Source organism: Enhydra lutris, unplaced genomic scaffold, assembly GCF_002288905.1.
Source record: "Enhydra lutris kenyoni isolate GAN:26980312 unplaced genomic scaffold, ASM228890v2 scaffoldscaffold56, whole genome shotgun sequence".
In the NCBI taxonomy this organism is placed as follows: domain Eukaryota; kingdom Metazoa; phylum Chordata; class Mammalia; order Carnivora; family Mustelidae; genus Enhydra; species Enhydra lutris.
In genome coordinates this window covers 6915502-6933366 of record NW_019154140.1, presented here as the reverse complement: position 1 = coordinate 6933366, position 17865 = coordinate 6915502, and the positions used below count along the sequence as shown (strand labels likewise).

At 44.9% G+C, this 17865-nt stretch overlaps 1 protein-coding gene across 2 annotated transcripts; it reads left to right on the top strand.

Moving 5' to 3' along the window:
- Window positions 1-3335: 3335 nt before the first annotated feature.
- On the top strand, window positions 3336-17581 carry LOC111157859 (zinc finger protein 641). 2 transcript variants are annotated; one of them, XM_022519556.1, is made up of 6 exons: window positions 3336-3378; window positions 6356-6564; window positions 7103-7194; window positions 8327-8456; window positions 9285-9398; window positions 10254-17581. In XM_022519556.1, exons 2-6 carry the CDS (start codon window positions 6381-6383, stop codon window positions 11006-11008), a joined length of 1275 nt encoding a protein of 424 aa, XP_022375264.1. In that variant the 5' UTR covers window positions 3336-3378; window positions 6356-6380; the 3' UTR covers window positions 11009-17581. The 2 variants fall into 2 exon arrangements, with proteins under 2 accessions (XP_022375264.1, XP_022375265.1); XM_022519557.1 differs by lacking the exon at window positions 3336-3378 and adding an exon at window positions 4013-4106.
- Window positions 17582-17865: the final 284 nt, after the last annotated feature.

Here is a 17865-nt window from a genome sequence, read left to right as displayed (position 1 = left end):
ACTTCCCTCAATCTTTCTCTTTCCTTTCTTCTTTTCCTATGTAGGACATAGAGGAAGTAAACAACTCCACTTCCCTGTTGACAGAAATTTCATTTCTGACATAAAGCTTCAAAACTTTGAATGAAAGGAAAGCAGTGTCATAAATGGTGGTAGATTCTAGTTAGCAATTGAAGATATGGTTTCATTATGGCTGAACAGCCTTTTATAAGGCAAGCTGATAATTCATTACATTCAACTAATAAAGGAAATTATAACACAGTCTTAATTGATGAACACCTGCATTGCACTATCTTGTTTAAGCCACAGCAGAACAGGAGTTCAGAAAGGAAGAAGCCAAGGCTGATAGACAAGAAACTGAGTCTCTTGAGGTTTTTCAAAGACCTATAGAGACTTGAAACCTTAAATGTCTGAGAATTCTCCCTGAGCCTCAGAAAGAACACTGCTGTGTCCTAAGGAACTCTGTATTCCATACACTAGAATCTGGCTATGGGCCCAACTCATCCCATTCTTTTGTTCTGAACTCTTATCAATAGGACAGCCCCAGACCACCAAATTTCCTTAGAATGACTTAATTAGAACCATCCGGTATATCACTTCCTTATAACACTAAGTATAAAGACTCCAAATTACTTGACATGACAAATAAAAAACCCACATTCTGATCTTTCTATCAATTTCCCCATCTCATTTCTCCTCTACTCTGTATAGACATCTCCACATCTGTGTTCTTCATCCCACAGGATGTGATAACCTATCCATTTCTGCCTACTGATTCTATCCAAGATATTCTTCTTACATTTTGCCATCAAAACTGATGAAATTTTTCCACCAAGAAGTCTTAAAAAGATGGAATTATCTACTTGCTGCTCACTGCATATTTAATTACTCTATCTTATAACATTATATAGGAGTTTGGACTTGTCCATATATTACTGTGAAAGGTAAGGCACTACTCTGGTGCACCAGGTTATAAGTCTTAGGCGAAGGCTCAATTCCTAATTTTGCTTTTTGGTTCACTTAATACTCTTGAACCATGCTGAGATAACATCTACACTTTACAGTTTGTTGACTGCTAGGTAAAGAGGTGGTGCATCAAAGCATAATACAGAGGTATTTTACACTTTTTCCTTGTGATGTTTAAGGCAAGGTTCTGACATAAAGCACATTTACTAAATATTAATGCTCCACTATCATGCCATTAGGCCAAAGCCTATTTTACTTCCCCTCACCCCCCCACACTGTCTTTTTTTTTTTTTTTTTTTTAAGGATACAATCTTACAATGATTTCTTTCCCAAAGAAGAAGATGGAGAGCCTGGGCTGCCTCTCCCATCTATCTTCCAGCTTTCCCCAAATATCTCTTTTAAATAAAGTCAGGTGTAGGTGCTTGGTTAAGTTCAATTTAACATTGTATGGCAGAAGCAATGTAAGTGTTCATTAAACCCCATTTCCTTTTCTACTAGGCATAAGCATTTTACTTCCAAGTTATCCCTGCAGTTGGGTGACTGGTGACTAGACAATGTGACTACACACCTGAATTTGGACTAAGAGAATTGGGTAAAAATGATGCATTCCACTTCCAGGAGTGGCCCCTGATATCTCCAACAAGTCCACTACAGCTCTCCTCCCTTATCTGAGGAACATAGATTAGATGATTCCAAGGCAACCAGTGATGGTGGAGCCATAAGATAGTAGCCATGTCCTATGATTGCAAGGAGCAGACAGCTTACCCACTGGCCCCAATTAACACACTATACACAGACTTGTATGAAACAAAGCCTTTATGGTGTTAAACCACTGAGACATTGGTTTCATTAGCCTACCCTGCTTAACATACCTTGTATTTATCAACAGTGGTAACATAAATGAAAAGAACCCCTAGACTTAGTTCCAGGACCTGAGATATAAATCCTGGCTGTACCCCCACATGTCTTATTATCAGTTCTAGAATATACTCTATTCCCTTTCCCAACCTTATGTCTAGCACATTCTCTTCTTTCTCATTATGGAGCTCTCTCCACTTTCCTCCGCCTCAAGACTTCTGTGAGGCATTCTCTGACTTCCCTCCCATGCATATTTATTTCTTTGTTCCTAGCGCAGAGTATATTCCTCCATTTTAGCATCTCTTACATTTGATTGCAAATATTTGTTGACTTGTTTTTCCAAAGACAGTCCTTGAATCCACAGACAATTCCTTTGGGATCTCTGACTGCCAGCATTTAGTTACAGTGCCTGGCACATAGCAAAAAAATAAATTTTTATTAAAGGAATGACTGTCACCTATGACCTTAAGTGAGTCATTTACTTTTTAAATCTATACAATTTTACAAAATTGTTGTGATAATGAAATAATGTGATTTGTAGATTATAAACAGATTCTAACGGTATCATGGTTTCTTCTGTTTTGTAGTCCCTGCTCATCTTTTTTTCAAATTCATCTTAATGCTTCGCTCGAGGTAGCTCTATCAATAGAAAAATAATGCAAGCCACATATATAATTTAATAATTTCAGTACCCATATTTAAAAAGTGAAAAGAAGTAGGTGAAATTAGTTTTAATAATGTATTTAACCCTATATATGCCAAATAGGCTTATTAGCTCTTTGACATTTTTGTTAATCAGTCTTCTAGACCCAGTGTTTGTGTTACAACACATCTCTGTTTGGACTAGCCACACGGCGAGCACTGAGCAGCCACATGTTGGCTAGTGGCTCCCGCAAACCGGACCACGGGGCTACAAGGCCTACTTCAGACAGCACCGTCTCCGGGAGGTCAACCTGACTATCCCTCGAGCGGAACGGGTGGCTCGTCCTCAAGGCTCCTCAACCCCCCTATCCCTGCTATCTGGAAACGTAGCAGTCAGTCAAGCTCTTTGAGGAATTCCAGACTGTTGCCTGAGAATTCGTTCTCACAGCGACTGTCCGGCATATAACGAGCGGTTATTAAATGGGGTAATTAATGATCCCGTGTGCAAAGAACCCCATGGGAGGCCGAGTGGCCGGGACCGAAAATGTCAGTCAGGGAGCAGGAGTGGGCGCGGGCGGGCGGCCACCGTAGGCGGGACCCGGAGGCCTGCGCCCGCAGCGTCCCTCGGCAGGCAGGCGCCCAGCTCCGGGACTCGGCTGGCAGGGGCGCGGGGAGCGCGGGGGGCGTGGGGGCCGCGGCCCGCCCACGCCCCCTCCCCCACGCCGCCGCCGCTCCTGCCGCCGAGCCCCGGAAGCGGGCGGGGATTTCCTGTGCCCGCCCCGCCCGCGCCCGCCCGGCCGCCGTCTCCGCCCGTCGCTGGCTCCGCGGCCGCCGGCTCCGACCAAGCCGAGGGCGGAGGGGAGGGGCAGGCGGCGCCCAGGAGGGAGGCACGGGCCGCAGGCCAAGCGGACCGGGGTGAGTGGAGCCGGGCCACTGAGAGTCGCGGCTGGAGGGAGGGACGCCAGGCTGCCCGGGGCGGCGGGTGGGGGCCCAGTCACCCATGGGGCGGGAGGAGGATCGACGCGGCCTCCGGGTCGCAGCCTTAACCGGGGGTCGGCCCCACTGACATTCTGTGCCCGCCCCTCGGCCCGGCTTCCCGGTCCCCGGCGTCGCTGTCAGGCCCCGCGGCTTCCCGCCGCTGTCACTCGCGCACAGGTTACCCCGTGGCTCCTTTCTCTTGACTTGCTCTTGCCCCCGTTCACGGGAAACCTGTTTTCTGACCTCACTTCTCCTGCCCCGGCTCTGCCTCTCTCGGATTCTCTGAAATTTGACCCTCTCCAGGAGCACTGTGACAAGAAGAAGGGGAGCGGCAACCTTACTCCGGAGCGGGCGCCCGTCCCGCCCATGCCCCACCCGGGGCAGAGGGCAGGGTTCCCTGACGGAGCGCGACTCGCGCCCGTGCCCTTGGGCTGCTCTTTTTGCTACACCCTCCTTCCCTGTCCAACAGCGCCCGCTGCAAAAACTTCTTTCAGCAGGTGCCCTGACACTCCGATATGTGAGGAAAAGTGGGAAATGGAAGCCCTAGAACCCAGACTCCAGTAGGCCTGGAAACATCCTGGAGCTAGGAGAAACCTGGTTAGGGCTGACACCCTTAACTGTCCAGGTGCTGACTCTGAGAGAGTGAACATCTTAGGAAATGCAGTGTGAGTATAAGTATCCACTCCCTTGTTGCTGAGATTTTTGCCAGCCCTAACACAGGTTTTCTGTCAGTGGTCTGGAGAGGCTCACAGCTAGCCCAGTACACTCTGCAGAAACAGGCTTCCCATCAAGGGACTGTGCTGCTGGGGAGATGGAGAAATGAGTTTGAGACAGGTGTCCCTGTATTAGATGTAGGTAAACCCTGAGGGAGGATGTTCAAAGGGAGCTTGAGAAGCAAAAAAGATCTCCAGTGAAGAGAGGGAATTGGTGCCTTATATGTTAAAAATATGGCAAACACAGGGGCTGGAATTCAGAAGAGAGAGCTAAAATGGAAGTTTCCCTTTATTGCTTTATTGGGAATTTTCCTTTCTCATGGGAAGTCTCTAAAAAGGAAACCTCCTAAGCCGGGAATCAGTCCAGGATGCTCCCATGAGGCCCTGAGACTTCTTTGGACTTCTGAGATGAAAGGGTAATTTGTTCCCTTCCTGTGCATTGGTCTTAGGATTGCCACCTACCTTTTCTGTCGAAGACAAATAGGCAAGAAAATAAACAACTTGACATCTGTCATTACCTGTCCAGGGCTTCTAGGTTCTTGCAAATGTTACTGAATGAATATGAGTGAGCCAGGATAGTTAACCAAGGTTCTGACCTGTTTTGGGAAGCCTTTCACTGGCTCTGACTTCTTGAGTACTTTAATAATAATAATCTCTCTCTCTCTCTCTCTCTCTTACACACACACACACACACACACACACACACACAACAATGTTGCCAAGCAGAAAGGACTCTGTGCAGTCTCATAGACTGTTTCTCTGCGAGAAGTCAGGGAAGCCCTTGTCACAACACATGAGACCTGTTCTGACTCCTAAGATTTTCAGAGAAAAGTCCACAACCTGGTCCTGTGCACTACAGGATTATTAAGACTTTTTTTTTTTTTTTTTTTTAATCTAGAGGTGCCTGGGTGGCTCAGTTGGTTAAGTGTCTGCCTTAGGCTCAGGTCATGATCCCAGGGTCCTCGGTTAGAGCCCCTGCTTAGCTTCTCCCTCTGCCCCTCCTCTTGTTCATGCCCTCTCTCGCTCTCCCCCCTCCTTCTCTTTCTCTAAAATAAATAAAATCTGTAAAAAAAATCTTTATCTCATCTAAATCTCTTCTCTTGCAATCAAGAGAATAGATCTATACAGAGCTATAAACCATTTCTCTTTCTTGGTAGCGTCATTCATCAGCTTTTTTTCCCTAGACAGGAGAAAACTATATCTATTGTTTTTAACTTTTCCCCAATGGCCATATTTCCCATCCCTTTCTCCACTTTTGTTTCTTCTGATGAAACATATTCTGGCTTCTTCATTCCTTTCTTTAAAACTGAATGTATTTTTCTAATAAGACCTGAATAGTTCTTTCCTGTGTCTCAACTCACAAGATTGTTAATTCACACACTGAGATCATGTTAGCATCAACTGTTTCTCCTTTATCCAGTCTGGTTCAAACCCTTTCTGTTCTTTTATTACTTTTCTCAATTAGACATCAACTCCTCACTGACCAACAATTTAGGGTTTCTTTGGATTTTTATACCTGCTTTCTGAGTTATTGGTCTTTCTACCACATTTCTTACCAGTTCTCATTTTCTGCATCAAAGTGATAGGTTATGTCTCTTTGTTGAGACTTAAGTGAGGTGTCATTTGGTTCAGTCTTATAAAGGAGGGGTGTACTCCTTACACACACACACACACACACACATACACACACCTTTGACTGGGTTTTCTACGTTCAGTAATTATTTCATTTTGAACTAATTGCTGAGAATGGGATTTGTGGCAGAAAATCTTGTATGTGATTATATCCATTTTTGTTGAGTGTAAGTCAGGGCACATCACATCCTACATGTGTCCAGATTGCTTAGTTTATTGTATTTTCAGTGGTTGAAATTAAATGAATAGCTTTTCCAGGATTGTTCTTTTTTTTTTTTTTTCAAATGAAGTTCATCCAGCCATCAGAGATATTCTGTTTCTGCAATGAAGTCCCCAAAATAACTATTAGTAACTTTGCTGTTTAGCACCTGCTCACTTCTGAGTTCCCATAGGAAGCTTGGCCCAGGCTTAGTTGATTGGAACACACCAAACTTTTAAAGTTCATCTGCCATCAAGCTCCTCTTATCCAGTTTTATCTTTTTATCCCTGAGGCTGTTCTCCATAACTCCCTTAGGAATATCACCCCTTTCCATTTTTAATGGGTGCAGCTGATAATGAATTTGTTCCAGGTCACAGTTTGGGTTTGCAGCAAAAATGCTCTCAGAACAGACAGCGGTCCTGGGGACAGGATGGGAGTCAATGAATGTCCAGCTGGATGGAGCAGAGCCTCAGGTGGAAAGGGGAAGCCAAGAAGAGGGGCCATGGAGAATAGCACCAGGGTCACTGGAACACCTGTGCTGTGACCTTGAAGAGGAACCACAGTCCCTTCAGGAGAAGGGTGAGAGCCTGGAGGGTGTATGTGTGTTTGAGTACTGTAACCAGTACCAGGACTAGTCCATTATTCCTGGCTTCCTGGGCCCTGGTCATAGGAATATAAGGAGCTCCTGGATACTGTAAACCATAAAACTGGGCTTCTCCCATTTCTTGCATGATCACTCCCTCCACATGCTACAAGTGCATGGTTAGTGGTATTGAATGTGGGAGACAAAGGAAGTGACAACAACTCCGATTACTGTTGAGAACACTCCCAGTAATGTGCACTTTACTAGGTGAAAATTTTATTCAAATAATATCAATTCAAATCACAGCTAGCCTAGTAGAGATGGCTGACATATAAGCTTTACTAAAAACCACCTAATACCCTCGCAGAACATTTTGAGTGAAGGTCTCTTCCATTATGTGTGTGCATTTGAGTTTTACCAATGGGCATAGATATAGGAAAATGTGACCCTTAAGCTCCTCTAACATGGGGCCCAGGCTTTCACTGGGAAAGGGTGGACGGTCCATTTCTAGTGGTTCCTCTTTCTTCTTTCCAGCTCAGTCAGCTCCCTGGGTTCCTGCCATTCCCCAGGAGGGGAGCACCGGAGATTGGGAGATGGCAGCTGCACTTCTTGCGGCAGGATCACAGGTGGGCTGCCTGCTTCCCTTGGCCTCTCCCAGGGTCTCATCACTGCTGCCTTTCTGTAGCCTCAGCATCATCCTATTGATTTGTTATCTCACATGTTTACTAATGGTATCTTTATCTTTAACTGAACAGATTCTTTCCCTTTCCGGGCGCTTATAATATCCTTGAAAAAATAAGTGGCATGACAAGAAGAGGGGAATTCCTAGAGGTTGTTTTTAATGGATGGCTGTCCCATCCCTAGAGGGATTTTAAGAACAATTTATTAATGTCCCTTAAGAAAAAAATCTGGAAAGATTAGGAAAAGAGGATCTGAAGGAAGCTTGGAAGAGCATAAAGTAGGCAAGACTGGGTGGATAATGGAGCATTTATGGAAAAGAAGAGAAGATAAATGGGGCAGAGCCAGAGAGAGAAAATAGGTTTAGATTCAGCAGGCAATGGGAGACCCATGGAAAAAAATATAATAGTAGTAATAGCTACACTCTCAAGAGTGCTTACATGCTTGCGGTTCTCTGAATGTTTTAGGTATATTAACCCATTCAACCCTGAGAGAAACCCAATTATGCCCATTTTACAGATGAGAAAATAGGGTAGGAAGAAAGATTGTGTAAGAACAGACTGCTAATATGGCAGAGCTATGAGTCATTTGGCTTAAGAATCTGGGCTCCTACCCACTACACATGCTGTCTCAAAAGGTAAGGGTGAGGCATGATGGGCAGAGGGCAAGAAATAATGTTTTATCTATATCATTTTGTGATAATAGAAGAGGAAAGGTCAAGAGGTTAAAGGAGAGGCTAGTACTCAATTTCTGCAATTAAAAGAATAAGGCAAGTGAGAAAGACTGGGCAGATACCTGTAGTTAAACAGAGGGAGCATTGAGTTCATCGTACTTCCAACTTCCCATGGTCCTAGTGGGAAACTCATCAAGAGACATTATCTTCACTCACTCATTGACCATACTTTTGCCCCTCTGTTTATTTATCTTTCACCAAAACTATATGCCTTTTCCAGGGACCTCTGGGAAATTCTTTCTCTAGATGTTCTTATGCCCTCTCCTCTACTACTTCAGCCTTTTATACTAGGATCACATTTTCCTTAAGGAACACTTATTAACAGATGATGCTACATTTTGTTTCAGGGCCTGGTAACCATCAAGGATGTGTCATTGTGCTTCTCTCAGGAGGAATGGCGGAGCCTGGACCCTTCTCAGACAGACTTTTATGGAGAATATGTCATGCAAGAAAACTGTGGCATAGTGGTCTCTCTAAGTAAGCATGATCTCCCCTAGCCACTTTTTTTTTTTTTTTTTAAGATTATACTCTGGGAGGATCGAACCATCTGCTCCAGAGCTATCAGATAGTTTCTACCTAGGGTTCTTGGCTGGAAATCTAAGCTTTCACCAGAGAAGGAGCATTAAGGCTAATCCAAAGAGAATGGAAATGAGGTGTCATTTCTTAAAAACAATAGCAAAATAATGCTGAATTGTGGAGAAGAGAACTTTAGGCTCTTCTTGGTTGGGAATTGGGAGGTTCTTACAAAGCAGAGAGAAGGGGGCACCTGGGTAGCTCAGTGGGTTAAAGCCTCTGCCTTTGGCTCAGGTCATGATCCCAGGGTCCTGGGATCGAGCCCCACATCGGGCTCTCTGCTCAGCAGGAAGCCTGCTTCCTCCTCTCTCTGACTGCCTCTCTGCCTACTTGTAATCTCTGTCTGTCAAATAAATAAATAAAATCTTAAAAAAAAAGCAGAGAGAAGGACATTTAAGTGATAGAACTGAGTCCTTGGAAACTCAGCAAGCCATCTAGGGTAAGATGGGAGTGGGGGTAGGAAGCTGTGGTAGGGCTAATTAAGTGAAGTTAAGGACAGTTGGACTGGAAGTATTTGAAATTTGAGTGGAAGGGAACAGACACACTAGAGAAGAGAATATGATTATCTAAAAGAAAGAAGAGGGATTTAACAGAAATGGGGACATGGGAAAGGCCTGTATCTGGCCTTCTTTTATCTTCAGTTCCAAGGAGTAATCTAGGAAACAGCTTTTTTTCAGAAAGAGAATTATAGTTGAACTCATTGACATCTCTGTTTTCCTTCTCCATGGGCAGGATTTCCAATTCCCAAACTGGACATGCTTTCTCAACTAGAAGGAGGGGAAGAACAATGGGTCCCTGACCCCCAGGACTTGGAGGAGAGGGACATCCTGAGGGTCACATACACAGGTAAGCATCTAGAATAGACTTTCAGCAGCTGCTTTCAGCCCTCTTGGAGTGTTAACATTATGTGCCCATCTAATCCCTTCTCTGCTCAGTGAGTTACAGGGTCCAAAAGTTTACAGATCTTTTTCTCCAAAGGCAAGAGAGTGTAGCAGAAAGGTTTAGAAGGCAGGCTATAGAACCAAACTGTGGACTTGAATCCAGGACCACACCTGGGGACCTTGGAAGAGTAATTAACCCCTGTTTGGTTTCCTCATCAGTAAATTATTGTGAGACTTAAATATGTTAACAGAGTAGAACAGTACCAGGCACATAGTAAGCACTCAATAAATGTTAGTTGTTATTGTTGATGTTATTGTTCAACCTCCCACCATTGTGGCAATGCTTTCCAGAGTGTCTCTAGTATTGCTGACAGGTGATCACTCATCCAGTAAGGATTGCAGCACATTTCTTAACTCTCTCCATCTATGCTTAGGCAGGAAGATGGAAGGAATTGTAATAAATAAATAACAACAATAGCATAGACCATTTACTAAGTGCTCACGATGTGCAGGTATTATGCTATCTATTTTATAACATCTGTCTTACAATTACTCCCATTTTACAGAAGAGGAAATGAAGGCTTACAGAAGCTAAGTGGGAAAGCTGAGGTTCAAAATTGGGAAATCTGCCTCCTAAGCCTAGGTTTTTAACTTCTACACCTCTTGTACTATCTTGTACGACATTAGAGTCTGTTCTCCCAGCCTTTGTGAGGTGAGGTTTAGGCCCTAACAGGAGTCAGACAACCTTACCTGTGACTTGGGTCCCGGAGTACTCTCTTGTGACTCCCCTCTTGGGGTTGGTATTTTCCCTTCTCCACAGGAGATGGAAGTGAGCATGAGGGCGATACCCCTGAACTAGAAGCAGAACCTCCCCGAATGTTATCTAGTGTGTCTGAAGATACTGTTCTCTGGAACCCAGAACAGGATGAGAGCTGGGATTCCATGCCCAGGAGCTCCAGAGGAATGCTCCTGGGCCCACCTTTTCTTCAGGAAGATAGCTTCTCAAACCTTCTATGTAGCACAGAGATGGATTCCCTTTTAAGACCACACACATGCCCCCAGTGTGGGAAACAGTTTGTGTGGGGCTCCCACCTTGCCAGGCACCAGCAAACACACACTGGGGAGCGGCCCTACAGCTGCCTCAAGTGTGAAAAGAGCTTCGGGCGAAGACACCACCTGATCCGGCACCAGAAAACCCACCTACATGACAAGCCCAGCAGGTGCTCAGAGTGTGGCAAGAATTTCCGATGCAACTCCCATCTGGCCAGCCACCAGAGAGTGCATACGGAAGGCAAATCCTGCAAGGGTCAAGAGGTTGGAGAGAGCCCAGGGGCTAGGAAACGGCAGCGTGCCCCACCAGTGCCAAAGTGCCATGTGTGCACTGAGTGTGGGAAGAGCTTTGGCCGACGGCACCACCTGGTGAGACACTGGCTGACCCATACTGGGGAGAAGCCCTTCCAGTGCCCTCGCTGTGAAAAGAGCTTTGGCCGTAAACATCACCTGGACAGGCACCTGCTGACCCACCAGGGACAGAGTCCCCGGAGCAGCTGGGACAGAGGGACATCTGTCTTTTGAAATCTGTTTCTGCTGCAGCTATGGTCACATCTATCAGCAACTGGTGCTACCAGGAGTCTCTGCCAGAACTGCCCCTCTCCTGCACCCCGGTGGCCAGAATCATGAACCCTGGCTCCATCCCTAGAAAGAGGAGGTTCTAACATTGGCCAGACATTTCTCACCAGTTCTGTGAGATATCACATAAAATGGAGTTCTTTGTGCAAAACTTTTAGGAAACAGTGCTTACTGCATGGGCTGATATTCAGCCCTAGCCCATTATCAAGGGTACCACTTGAGAATCAGCACTTTATTGCTGTGGTCCATTCTAAGTGGTTGGAACCTATGCCATACCAGTTAAATATTTGAGTAACACCTTTGTGTACTGTAACTATTCTATCCTCTCTGTATATAGAGAGGAAGACCATATTAGTATATTGAAGGCTCTAAGAACTTACATGTACAGAGAATTGTTAAACACTTCTAACGCAGTGTTTCCTAAATGTGTTTGACCTCAGCGTCCTTTCTATCTCACATCCCACAGAACTGGTGACTCCACAAAACACACTGGTGAACACTGGGTTAGAGAGTAATGAGGAAACAGGAAAGATATAGTGAGCCTCAGAGCCCCCCCTTTTTTTTATCCAAATGAAAGCTGAGGGGCAGACCTCATTCCTGTGTGGGTCCATCACACTTACCCTGATCATCCAAATATACATCCACACCTCTTACTACCCCCTACTGAAAAATAGAAATAAGAACCTTTTCACCCTCTTTTTCTAACTCCCTTCATCCTCCTCATACATATATCTAGCTGAGAGATCACACTACAATGCTAAGAGATGAATTTATACCCCACAAGGAACCCAGGCCCACACAGAAGAAAAAAACTTTATCCCCTTGAACAGACCCCTCTCCTCTTGACTGTGTCTTTTTGTGTCTATGTGTATCTGTGTGCAGGGTCGTTGAAGAGAGCATGCAAAGTGCAAAGTGTACAAGCTAGATTTTCTAGGGGCTGTTTTCTGGGGATGAGGGTAGTAGGGATTGTATGGGATTTTTGTTTTGTTTCAAGATAGGAAGTAAACTGAGCAATTAAGGGAGCCCTCGTGGAAAGGGTTAAGTGATGGGTTAAGTTGTGAGAATTGAAGTGTAAAGCCTTCCCTGGTGTAAGTGAGATCAAGATAACTGTGGATATGTATGTCTAGATCCAAATCTCTGGGCCACAGATACTTTTTGCCTGGGAAGAGAGAGAAAGACATATCCTCAGAGAGGTGAGCTGTTTCTTGTCGGTTTCAAGTAAGATGCATATAGAAGCTTTGTGCTTAGTGGGTTTCTTTGTCTTGTTTTAGTGCTGAGAAATTAGGACAGGAATCACAGTGCTTGGAGGTTGTTGTCCTCACTCTTATTTGACCTTGATTGCCTCATCAAGGAAGCAGTTTTTCTTGAGGATCTCATTCTCCCAGAAACAGAACTTTAGGGAAAATGGCTGTGGTTTAGCTTTTAAGCTGACAGTGGGGAGGGGTAGTGTTTTGGGTTTTCTTCCCAGCTCTGGGAAGGAATCCACACTAAGACTCTTAACTCCAGGAATTGTATAAGTATTCTAGCATCTGTTGGTTGATGAGTTGTCATTGTTTTGCTTTATTGATAATGTGTTAATACCAATCTTTTAAAAATTTTCTTATATATAAGAGCAGTTTGGGGTTAGGAAGAGAAAGGAGCAAAGCAGATGAAAGTGGGATAATTTCTCTTCAATGCTTAGATTCTGGTTTTTCCTTAACACACTTATTTCTCAACCACAATTGGTGGAATTAACCAGAGAGACAAGAGGAAGTAAGCTGCAACAATGTAATTTAGTGATTGTCCCATTTGCTTAGAAAAAACTGGGTGAATCACAGCTCCTCAGAATTCTGGACCCAAATGGAGCTGAAAATAGGATCATTTTGTTGACTGGGCTTCTTAGAGTGGATATGACTCAAACAACCCAGCCCACACCTCCATTTTGCCACTCAGAGCAGCTTTCCTTCTTTGCCTGGAATGCACTTCTCTTGCTTATGTTCCTACATATAGAGCAAAATGGCCAGCCCTTTGTAAGGTCTTCAGAGACAGGAGCATTTTAGGATTAGTATTGGGAGATACCCCAGGCTGTAAGAGAGTATTGGATTCCAGTGGGAAAACCGGACTACACCATTTCTTTTACCCTCTCACTGTGCCTCATTCATTAATGCAGATCAGCTCTGTGTAAGCAATGGTTCAGAACCTGTTTTAGATCACAGACCCTTATGAGACTCTGATAAAAACCAGAAACTCACTTTTGAGAAAAACAGACATTAGCAACTCACTCTGTTTTATATATACACAGTTAGCAGGTTCAGAGCCCATCCATGGAATCAATAAACTAGGGTCATGGGGAGTTACCGTGACCCAATATGGTCATTTATATACTTGTGTCAAAAATTACAAGGCAAAGATCACTAAATATTTTAAGGACTAGATATGAGAGGCAGTAGGGTATAAAGACAGAGTTTAGTCTTTAACGACTAAAAGAGTATTGCTGACATTCTACTCTATGTTTTTTCTTAAAAAAAGATGACATGCTGACAAATGGAGCTCCTCACAAACCTTGTTTTAAAGACTTGTGGGAGGTGACTCTCCGTACTATCAGATCACACATCTTAATAACCAAATGTTAACCTCCAGCTGTTGATCTGTTTTAGTAATTGTAAGGATAGCAAGTGAAGCCCCCAAGTGTGAGTGCTGTCATAGCACCCAAATGAAAGGCATGATGAGTCTAAGAGCTTTCTGCAGAAAGGGCATCCCTTTAGGTTATTTCTGGTATACCACTGTCTTCTCTACCTCGGTCCAACACCACTTCCCTTGGACGAAAAATAAAATAAGCAGCAGCCATCAGATGGGTGAATAGATTTGAATGATTTTTCCCACAGGGAATCAGCTTCAAACTCCCATCTTTCCCCTAACTGGCTTTGCCACATGTCTACCCTACCCCCTTTAAATAAAAAAAAAACTGTCTCTGTGTTCTCTCTGGGCAAATATAAAATGGAGAAATCCATCTTCAGGAACCCGTTATCTTTTCCTTCTGTGGTGCCTCTACTCTGTTCAGGGCCCAAATATCCTCCTCTTTGCACCCCATCAAAGTATATCTGCAGAGAATCCCTTCAAAGCGCTAGCTTTTCCGAGTTATTTACATTTTAAGCCTTAACACAGATGTAGAAGTGGAAGGCAAAAGGTTTCCCTTGTCAAAGTGATGTTATACCTTCGGGGAGCTAAAGGGGTGATAATTTGTGACAAAAATCCTTTCCTTTCCTGCACTCCTACACTTAAACCACTGTTTCCTCATTTCCATCAAGGGCAAGGTGAGCCCCGACTCAGAACCAGAGGTGCCAGAGGAATGTTTTTTCCATCTCTGTTCAGATGAGTGGTGGATGGGGATGAGTGGGGCTGGGCAGTAATAGAAAGGTGAAATCTATTCCTTTAGACCCCATAGAAATCCTGAGCTGGCAAAATTTCCTTCTGTTCCCTGGAGCATTATATGAGGTCTTAGGTCTCAAAATATGGTCTCTGTACCAGCAGCATCTACATAACCTGGGAACTTGCTTTAGAAATGCAAACTCTCAGGCTCCACCCAGACAAGCTGAATCAGAAACTTTGGGAGTGGAGCCCAGCAATCAGTCTTCACTTGCCTTCCAGAATATCTGAATATGCTAAAGTTTGAGAATCACTGGCCAGGAGATTCAAATTCCACTTCAATCAGTGGTATCTTACCTTCTTCAAATGGAGAGAGAGGGGAATCTTTATGCCCTGTGGTCAGATTTATTTTCTGCAACCCTTCAACGCTAGTTTATCCTCAGTTCTGGTTCCATTGAGTCCCCACCCTCAAATCAGTAAAAGGAGTGGGTTAGTCAACAATTTTAGAGACTGTGTTGGAGCCATGCCAAACTGTTGTAACTGATTGGGGCTAGAGCTTCGACAATGGACACTAAGGATTCATGGGTCCAGAAATCAGAAAAGACAAAAAGGAGCAGATATCTCAAAGAAGGGAAAAACCATTGTAAAACTGAAAAACCAACATCCAAGGAAGTGGTCCTCCTTTGCTAGTTAACCTCGTCCTTCTCCTGGCCTAGTAAGTTGGCCTGGAGGCATGCAAGGTGAACGTTTAGCTCAGGATAAGAGAGTAAGGCCAACTCTCCCAAGCCCTTAAGGAACCAAGTTTTCCAGCCTCAGGATTGCATTGGAGATCAATGAGGTACCATGCAAGGGATTCCAAACCATGATTTGGCCTACCCTATGGGCAAGGGCAATGGAAGCATTGGAGAGCCACACAAGAAAGAACGAGGCTCATTTAGTAATATGTGACACAAGCGAGATTTGAACCCAGACTCTGTGCACCAGGTAGAGTTGTAATCATTTAAGCCATGGCACCTATGTCAAAAATGCATTTCCTCCTTTGAAGATTCTGTCCATTCAGGCTGCAGGAGGGGACCTGTCTTGCAGACCCTGGTTGCTTTACCTACTCTAGCTCCTCTCCTAACCAAACCCACGAGGACAGACTGAACTGACTGTTACCAACCCACCACCCCTGTGGGGCTCTCCCAAGATCAAAAGGTTGGAGTTTGGGAGAGGTCATCAGCCCCTCTCCTCCAGATGGAGAAACTTGGCTATAGTTTTCTTCAGCTACAGGCCTCAGGGGTCTCTCTCTCTTGTATTTCCAGTCACTGCCTCCATTTTCCCAATAAATGGAGCTCCTTCTCCACTCTTTGCTCCCACTTCTCTTTTTCTGTTGGTTTGGTTTGGGTTGGGTTTTTTATTTTGTTTTGCCTGGGGAATGCCTCACCTTCCCAAGGTTATTGTTCTTCTACTCACTATCCTTCTCTATCACAGTTAACTCTCTTCAAGCTTCTAGCCAATTCCATTCTACTAAGCCCCCTGTCCCTCTGCCTGTTGTCCAGTTTGTCAGGTTTAAGCCTACAAAGCAGGGTCAATGATTCATACTTCCCACTTTCTTCCCTCAAATTCTTGGCTTGGCTCTAGCAGCTCAGCTGCCATCTCACCACTCTGCATCTCTTCCTCTCTCTCTCTCTCTCTCTCTCTCTCTCTTCCTCACGCACCCTAACCTGGCCAATGGGTTGTCTATACTGCCAAGTCTAGGCCCTGCACTCCATTCCTGCAGGCTCTTTTTCTCTTGATGTAGCTTCCAAAGTGGATTTCTACTTTTTGCTACTTTTACTCAGTCCCTTCCTGTCTCTTGTGGTTTCTGAGAATCAGTCTCAATTCTATAAACCATTTTGGGCCATCTCACTACATGCCAGGCACTGGCTCTTCCAAGCCTGGGAGATCAAGTGTGACCACAGTCCCTGTACTCAGCATGTTCCTCAGCCGAGCCCTTCCCTGGCACCACTTTCCTGCCATGCCTCACAATACTGTCACCATGGCACCCTCATACAGGAAGCTTTGGAGGTGTATGCCCATTTGCTCTCCAGCCCAACTACTCTGTGCCTGCCAGATTTCTAGTTGTTGTCTGACTTGGTTCCCTCTGATGGACTGTGAATTTCCCATGGGTTACCCCATTGGGGACTTTTGTCTGCATCCTTAGGGTCTCTAATATGTTCCTGTGGTCCTGTCAGTTGAATAAACATCGTATTGGCTGTATCACCGATTTCCTCTCTCAGTCTTCTCCTCTCCTTTTCCCTCCATTCTCAGCTTTTCTCTGGTAATCAAAAAGCTGCAACAGAATGGGAGACACCAGACAGCTCTGGGGGTATTTACACAGCCAAGCATGAGCACTTTCACTGCCCCTCCCAAAAACATAAACTTTGAGATGCCACAAATTAGGCCTCCCCATTTCCCTCTTGTTGTCCTAACTTCCAGGTGTCCCTTCTCAGTTAGCTGGTCTTAACCCAGTCTGAAGAAGGGGGAAGGAGAGTGCTGAACAGGACTAGGCTCAGGTAAGGCATGTAAGGGCCTAGGGAGCAAATTTAAGGAGGCCCTCCATCTCGGGGTCATTCGAGTGCTGACCCTGCTCTTGGGAGCCCCTTAAAGTGGTAAGTGGAGTCTAGAGACTGAGGTGATGGCAGTGACTGTGACTCGACACCCCCTAGGCAAATTTACAATAATTGGAGATGTGGGGGGAGCCAGAGGAGGCATGCACAGTTGGGGTTAGGCAGGAGCTGGGTCCACCAGACATACCTTTGTGAGTAGAGGAAGGGCATATAACAGAGGATATGAAGAGAATAAGGTAAGAGAAAAAAAAGTAGTGTGGGAGAAAACATGGGAAGCTGGCTTGGAAACTGCCAGCTTCTGATCCACTGACACAGCCTTTCACCTGTGGAGCTTCCTGGGGTGTGGGGAAGTGGGGAAGGAACCCCTCCTCGGGCCTTGAGTGCAACCCAAAGGCTTTGCTCTTCCTCTGTGGAAGGTGCCTTCATGGAGTTTCAAGCCTGCTGGTTAGGGGATGAGCCGCCTCTACAGCTCCCTGAGCACCAGCCAGGCTGTTCTGGCACCTACCTCGGTGCTTCATATTTCCCTTTGTTCTTGTGTTCACTCCTACTTCCCCCAGTCACCTCAAGTAATACTCTTGACAAGTCTGGTCTTTACCCTAATCAAAAAGGGGAAGGAGTAACATAGTGGTGATTGTTCACTGAGGCCCTTGTTCTTTTTTTTTTTTTTCTTTAAATTCAATTAACATATAGTATATTATTAATTTCAGAGGTAGAGTTGTTAGTCATCAGTTGTATACAACACCCAGTGCTCATTACATCACATACCCTCCTTAATGTCCATCACTCAGTTACCCCATCCTCTCACCCCATTCCCCCCTCCAGCAACAGTTTGTTTCCTATGATTAAGAGTCTCTTACGGTTTATCTC

Excerpts from the sequence above, each read along its gene's own strand:
- LOC111157859 (XM_022519556.1), top strand. The coding sequence starts at position 6,381 with ATGCTCTCAGAACAGACAGCGGTCCTGGGGACAGGATGGGAGTCAATG. Across the intron at positions 7,195-8,326 it reads TTCTTGCGGCAGGATCACAG|GGCCTGGTAACCATCAAGGA; the intron begins GTGGGCTGCCTG and ends ATTTTGTTTCAG. Across the intron at positions 9,399-10,253 it reads CCTGAGGGTCACATACACAG|GAGATGGAAGTGAGCATGAG; the intron begins GTAAGCATCTAG and ends CCTTCTCCACAG.